This window comes from Ammodytes marinus, assembly GCF_949987685.1.
Source record: "Ammodytes marinus genome assembly, chromosome: 7".
Classification (NCBI taxonomy): domain Eukaryota; kingdom Metazoa; phylum Chordata; class Actinopteri; order Uranoscopiformes; family Ammodytidae; genus Ammodytes; species Ammodytes marinus.
In genome coordinates this window covers 10,899,453-10,907,250 of record NC_137211.1, presented here as the reverse complement: position 1 = coordinate 10,907,250, position 7,798 = coordinate 10,899,453, and the positions used below count along the sequence as shown (strand labels likewise).

The following is a 7,798-nucleotide window of genomic DNA, read 5'->3' as shown; positions in this document are numbered from 1 at the left end:
AGCATTGTGATATCAAAGTAAAACTAGAAACAATAAAGTTCCTGCTAATACACTGGGTTTTTCATGCAAGAGGCTCAAGTTCACCCTCAATGTTCATGAAATTCCTTTTCCTAGATCTTCTGAACTTTGAAAAAGTCTCCAAGTTGGCGTACACACATGTTAGGAGGAAATATTACAGTCATATGCTGAGGTGGGTGTGTATAACGAGGACTGTGTTTGGGGCAGGAATGTAATATTATGCCTTGGCTCAGTCAGTGCATAACAAGGGAGCTGGCACTGTTGTGGTCATGTAGGCCAGGAGAGGATGCTGCCTGGCTCTTTGGCTTTCATCCGTAGCGCTACTAGGCCCGTGGGCTTGTATTCGGTGTCGGGCCCCTCGATGGAAGGTGGCCCGAGGCCTCCAGGGAAGCTGTGGAGTGAATAAAGGCCATTGATGCCTGGATGATGGGGCGGGTGGTGGTGGTGGTGGTGGGGGTGACTGGGGGCTGTGGGCATGCCCATGAAGCCCTGCAGGTTGCCGTGGGGATGAGAGTATGGACTCATGCAGGACGAGGGGATGGAGTCAGGTCCTAGGACACAGCCAGCACCTGAACCACCGCCTCCTCCCGAAGCCGCCCCCGGCCACAGGTTGCCCTGCATCTGGGCGGGGAGAGATTTACATTTGGACACATTTGGAATTTGACATAATTAACATGAAAACGCTTCATACTTTTCTATGAAAACCAAATTAAAAATTGAGCTTGAAAAAAATGCAATTTTTTTCCTCAGCAGGACCAATGATTGACAACATGGTATTTTGTCTATAAGATCTGCAGTGGCCTACCTGGTATGTGTCATGACGAGGGAGAAGAGAAATATCATATGTAGCAGCAAAGTGGTTGCGGACCTCCTGGATCTTCCCATAGCGTTCCCGTTTCCTCCACTTGGCTCTACGATTTTGGAACCAAACCTATCAAGTATAAAAGGGAAAGTTTCAGAAGACAGTAGGTCTTGTTCAGGTCGTGAACTCTCTTCTGCTTATCGTTTAAAAAGTAAAAGGTGTAAAATATGACATAAATGGCATACAGCACACACCTGAACCCGAGCCTCAGTGAGCTCGGTCCTCAGGGCCAGCTGCTCCCGGGCGTACACGTCGGGGTAGTGCGTCTTCTGAAACACCTTCTCCAGCTCCTCCAGCTGAAAGGTGCTGAAGGTGGTGCGATTGCGCCGCTTCTTGTTCTTGCCTGATAAGTCGATGGAGTCCGCGATAGAGTCCCCATGTAAACCACAGCCTGGCTCTTTCAGTTTGCCACAACAGTCTGTGCCCATACCAGGATAGCCCATGGTCTTTATCTGTGCTCCTTTCTCTCTGACTGAGGGGGAACAGGGTACAAAGAAAAATCGTGGACAGTTACATATATTTTGAAATGAATATAAATTCATGTGCAAACTATGGCATTTTTACTGTCAACCCATCAGCATCAAAATAATGCTTCATTATTTTAGTCTGCTGCCAGGTTTTATTTAAAGTACCTCTTTTGTCTGGATCTCATAATTATATCAATGAAACTCAACGTTAAATAAAGGTTTGATAAATCATTCAACCCTTATATAATGAGAAAAGCAAAACCTGATAAGACCTTTTACATCAACACATGGTTAATTCCTTTCATAAGGGTTGCAGAATGAATATGGAGCAAACACAAAAAAATAAATCAGCAGCCAATTACTGGGTCACACGGATAAACATTCCTACGTATTCCTACAGCCAAATTAAATATATTTTTTTAAATTGTGAAGGAAGAGTTAGGGGGCTAAGGGAGCAAACCCACAAGGCAATAAGTAGAGAACGAGAATTGATTTATTTTATTTGGAAATATAGAAAAATAATAGTTAGGGTCACTTTCCAAACACACATGTCAATGTGTTCTATGAGAAACACATTACATTGTCTGTAACACTATATTCAGATTAAGAGCGAGACAACTAGGAAACGGCCCCAAATGATATGACAAATTTATGTCTTATAAAGCACATGATTGTATAATTGATTGTATAATTGTAATAATATACATTCTGCCCTTTAAATTCAAATTATATTACAGCCGTCAGGGGAAATGTGAAAGGATTATTTTCCTTCCTGTTAACAGACAGTGGAAAGGGCCGTTCCCTCCTGCAGTGTTTGGATGTTGTTGTCCATGTTCATTATGTTTCACTCTGAACTCCAAAACAAAATCACTCTCCATCTTTCTGCAGGCACTCACTGGCTGGGGTCAGCTTAGACACTACTTTGCAGTTCCACTAATTCAATATGGGGCCAAACTGAGAGCACTTTTCATTGCAACATTAATTTCCTTGTGTGCGTCCATTAGATTTCGAACTCACACCGCAAGTTCATGCTGAAAATACGCTCTGCTAATAAACTGGGGCCGCAGGATATAGCTTTTACCCTGTCAAGCAGCCATATCCGCTCTGCCTGTACGGTAACCAGAGATCTACGTGAAATGCGGGAAAAGGCAAATAGAGGATACATTCAAAATATATAGGTAGGAATATCATGCTGTGAGCTCTGGGATCAATTCAAATACACTGAAAAAGTGGCAGTACAAATGTAAGCCAATTTCTTTGTTTCTTTTCCAGGCGTTGTGCAATAGGGGTTTTATTTGTGCAAAATGTGCTTCTCTCTTTAAAGTATGTTACATCCTCTTTCTTTAAAAGAGATATTATTATTATTATTCTGCTAAGTTATTAAAACATATGTAACATACAAATGAAGGTCATTAAAAATAAAAGGATCTCACTAAAAAAACTGAAGTTTCGAGTTTATGCAGCAGAGTACTGAAAAAGATTCAAATAGTAAATAATAATAATAATAAATTTTATTTATATAGCGCTTTTCTCTCACTCAGAGCGCGAGTGTTTCATATTCAATATTTATGGAGAAAAAAATATTTATTTATTTGCATAGCAATCAGGAAATATGAAGAAAGGTAAGAAATGTGTTGTGGCCGTGGATACATTTTGTCTTCTATATACTGTTGTGGATATGGCATACATATATAGACAAACAATAAATCTCCCACTGGGGAACATCATTTCAAATGTTAACCAGAATTTAACAATTTGGCAAATATAGTTTTAAGATATGCAAACGTAGAAACTCCTTATGATTGAACCCCAAATAATTTATAATAATTCACATTCTAAACTATGTTTATTTGATAACATATTGAGAAACATCTTATTCCTTTTTGTAGGAAAAATGTAGATTAAATTTGCACTATAAAAAGAAAAATGTGAAACTATTTTATAAAGATAATGAACTCACTGACTTTTCATAATGTGTCAAATTCTGCCAACTGCAAGAACTGATAGAAACCAAAAATAGTTCAAACTAAATTAAAACTTCAAAGTGTAAAGATATCAAGGTTAGACAAAACTGTAGACAAAACAGGAAGATGTGTCTGCCTTTGAAGGTGTACGAACCCAAACTCATGAGCACATAAATGAAGAGAATAGGTTACACACGCACAAGGTATCGTTACCACACATGCAAAGCTGTTTGCACTCACAGTAATATACTTAGTCATTTATTAAATCAATTGAACTACTGAACAACTATCAGGTCACAATCATGTGTATGTGTTAAATGGGGAAATTATACATTATATTACTTATTGAAACAGAATTTAGAAGAAAAGTATACAAGCCCAATTTCAGCCATGAGAGCTGATAACATTATCATAATAACTAATAGTGAAAACAGTCTGTTGGCTGTCTTTGGCAGTGACATGAATCAGGCTATTGTATATTATTTTGGACACGGCTATAACAAAGACCTTATCAGCACTCATATCCTCTGTTGCTTTGCAGTATCCTCAACAACAACAAATAAAGTGAAATTTCTTTCGGGCTTCGGTTCAACATATACGGTCGTAACTTTTTCTTCTCAAGATAGGAGTTTGCAGGCCATCTTGTCGCCTGCTTGCAAAATTCATCCATTCAGATGTGTTTTACAAAATTGTACACACAAATAGAATAGAAAACAAATAGGAAGATATATTCTAAGGGCTAAAATACAGAGATATTAAGCTGACATTTGGCCTGAAAAGCCGACTAGTAGCTTAATGACGCACCCAACCTGCTGCCAGGCTGACCTTTAGCCTCTCTATCCTCACATCAAGGACTGTCAAGTGAAAGAAAACCTGTTGACAATTTTATTTAAACCATGCTTCCATTTGCAAGACCAGTAAAAAGCAAGTAACACGTTGGTGTATTATTGGTAAATATGAGACATAAAAAAGCCTGCAAACAGCTACAGAATAAGAGTTTGTAAAGATTTGGAAAACCGATCCTCTGGATTTAATGGATCATTCAATTTGCACAAAATGTAGGAGGGCTTTGCAAAAGATAAATATTATTGATCATACTGTAGGTTATTTCTTCTTCTATATTTTAAAACCTACTAACCCTGCAGGATGGGCTTTGATTTATGAAATGTCAAAATTGGAATGAAAATATGCTGACCATTTAAATACATTAACTGTATTATTAAAAATCCATAGAATCAAGGAAATAGATTTCAGAAAAACATAAACACATATCCAGCAAGGATAAATATCTTGTTGCTCCTAATTCACTTATATGCAATTTGTTTGTATTGTTTACGCTCTGTAACTACATTATCAAACTTACCTTCTGAGTTATCATAAAACGTCGGCTTGCCGCTCATAGCTGTCCCCTTTTGATCCTGGTTCATACTGTCCAAGAACTTGTTGTGTTTGGCCGGCGAGGCGGGCGGGTTCGCCGGGGCAGCGCCGTGCGTAAAGTCCGCGGCAGCATCTCCAAACCTCCCCATGGCAGCTGCGTACAGATCCCCACGCACGCCGAGACGGTGAGGCAGTGGAGGAGGAAGGTGCGTGGGTTTCTGCAGCTCATCGCAGGAGAGAAAGGAACCAGAGCCGCCGTGCTCCAGTCCGGGGGAGTTCTCGGGCGTCCTCCTGCTGGTCTGCGAAGAGAAAGTGTCCATTTTACGGGTCCAGCAGGCAGCGTAGACAACAGCGACTGGGCGCTGTTAGTGTGGGCGCCTGAGTGAGATATTTTTTCCTCTTCTGTGTTCATGTCAAGTGGGTGGGATTTAACAGATCAGAAACAAAGACCCATGAAACCGGGATTGGACTGTGTGAGCGTGTGAGCGTGTGTGCGCGTGTGCGCGTGTGTGTGTGTGTGTGTGTGTGTGTGTGTGTGTGTGTGTGTGTGTGTGTGTGTGTGTGTGTGTGTGTGTGTGTGTGTGTGTGTGTGTGTGTGTGTGTGTGTGTGAGCGCGTGTAAGGGAGAGAGGTAGGCTGTTTGGACGTGTGCGTGTGTGTGGCGAGGTGTCTATTACGGCATCCAGCAGTCTGATATAATCCGCCAAAAATTCAATCACGTGTGGTTTATATCCCTCCAATTAACCATTTAATTCCTGTTTCATATGCTGTTATGGGCCTAATCACCAAATCATGCCGGACAGGAGAAGCAGGCGCACAAATCGAGTTACGCACGGAAAACTGACCGAATACAAACTGAAGGCCGGAATTTTGGTCTGTCATTTTAAACTTTCGTTCGTGTTATTAAATTAAATTTAACTATAATTTAATTGTCTTCAGTCGGGCATAATGAATTGTCCAAGCGTTATCTTTTCACATACTTTGTCAGACTGAGACGTTCCTTTTCCTACAAACTACTAAACATTGCGCACAACACTGTGTTTGACCTAGGCTATATAGCTCATTTGTTTATTTCCCCCCTTTAGAATTTCTATAAATTATTATACCTCCAATAATTTTCCCTAAACAAGCAAATTCACGGTTGTGTGACAACATTTTTTTATCAGACCAATAAATAAAGACTTGTGAAAAATTTAATTAAAAAGATTAATGCAATTACAAGGCATTTGGAAACCACTTCAAGAGTCTGCCGATGTCGAACAAATGTAGTCTATAAATTGACCTGAAAGCCAAGCGTAAAAATCATCATAAATGCTTATTAAATACAATAAGATGTGAAAATTAATTAGGATAAATTATTTCTCCGTCCACTCACTGCAATAGCCTATCTCCTCGTTGGTTTTGTTTTTGAACAGACCACCATTTTCGTAAAAAATGCGTCGGCATTTAATACAAAAAATTAAAATAAATAGGCCTAGGCTATATAGAAAGAAATATAGAAAACATTTGAATTATATCTCATTTATCTTTAATGGACAAAGAGCTAACTGGATTTCGGAAGATGTTAATATATATAACAGGATTATAATAATAGTAATTGTAAAGTAAGCACTAGCGTAAATTATTAATTGAAACAAAAAGCATTAGGCCTATTCGATCGACAATCTCGAGAATAACGCTACTTCCCAGAAAACCAGCAGCAGGCCCAAATATAGTTTATCTTTACTATACCGATAAAACAAATCAATTTCTGTACATTACCGACTTATACATTCATTCACTTCTACGTAGCCCTCGTCGTTCAACTTTAAGCTTTGGAGCTGATTTCCTGTGGTTGTAAATATTACTGAATGTATTTAAGAGATGATGGAAACAGCAAAACAATCGTTATGAAGGTCATAACATTACCCTGCTTTCAGTGAAATACAGTTTTAATTAATGCAATAGAATTCTTAAATATTTGTGGGATTTTTACTGGAACTCATTTGACAACTGTTTGGATAGGAGTCAAATACAGAAATAATAATATCTGAAGTGGAAGAAGAAAAATATGCTCCCTCCATTGCACAGGAGAGTTTTAACCTGCAGCCCATACAGCCCATAACTGACTGAATATCCACATAAAGAGTTGGACTCAGCAGTAAGATAAAAGGCTTTTGATGCTGCATGACATGTTATCTGCGATCTAGACAAACCTCGTCTAAACACAGTGCACTTACCGGGTTCAGACACGGTACCGCTGGTTTGGAGGACATCTCAACATCTCTCTGGATACCTGAGGCTGCACGCTGCTCAGCTGATGGACAAGTGTGTAAACACAAGGTCCATTTGGGCCAGAGGCCTCATAAGCCCCATTTGATTCCATTTGGAGCTCTGAAATATCAAAGTGTCCACAGCACACGTTACAGATCCAAGTAAGAAATATGGAGTTCAGATAGCACGTGAGTGATGACTCAAAGTGAGCCCAAATTCTTGCTTGAATTGTTGATTGTGCAAAGTTTTGACTTATATCCGAATATCTTGTCAATTAAAATACACTAATATATATTTTGTAATCATTATCTTTAACAATGTAATTCTAGTGACAATGTAAATCGCACTCCAATGTGCACATAATATTCTCAAAACTACATTCCTCTCGTAACGAAGAGACTCACAACATGTGCTATAGGCCTACAACAATTTCACTCTTCATCTGGACACAAATTGCAAAGACGTGGCTGCTTGCATGGGACGGGAGAGCGCTCTTAAGTTTAAAATGATTAGTGACCTTAGATATAAGGCCTAATGACATTTATGAGGAACATGACTTAGATTAACATGTTTGGGTCCGTAGAGCGTAGGGGCTTAAACGGCCGTGCTGTCATGTTAATCACAACCACAGTGCCACCTTTTACCCTACCACACTCTTGAGTGTATTCATCTCTGCAAGCTTCAGTCTAGGTGTAGCTGCCAGCATTTATCAAACTGTCTGGCTGACCACCATTAAAAAAAAATACCCTCATAATTCTGTTAGAGGGGGAGGCATGGGCTTTAAGATGTAAACACACACCCGGGGGGGGGGACGACACACACGGATGTTTCTCAAATCTCGTGACAAGCCTGTCCTCT

The 7,798-nt window shown here is 39.6% G+C and overlaps 1 protein-coding gene across 1 annotated transcript; it reads right to left on the bottom strand.

The window, feature by feature from the left end:
* Positions 1 to 285: 285 nt before the first annotated feature.
* On the bottom strand, positions 286 to 7,052 carry alx3 (ALX homeobox 3; the record flags this gene model as incomplete). The annotated part of the gene is given in 6 exon segments (XM_080030862.1): positions 286 to 639; positions 824 to 949; positions 1,075 to 1,352; positions 4,675 to 4,987; positions 6,907 to 7,022; positions 7,025 to 7,052. Coding segments are annotated over 6 exon segments (1,215 nt in total).
* Positions 7,053 to 7,798: the final 746 nt, after the last annotated feature.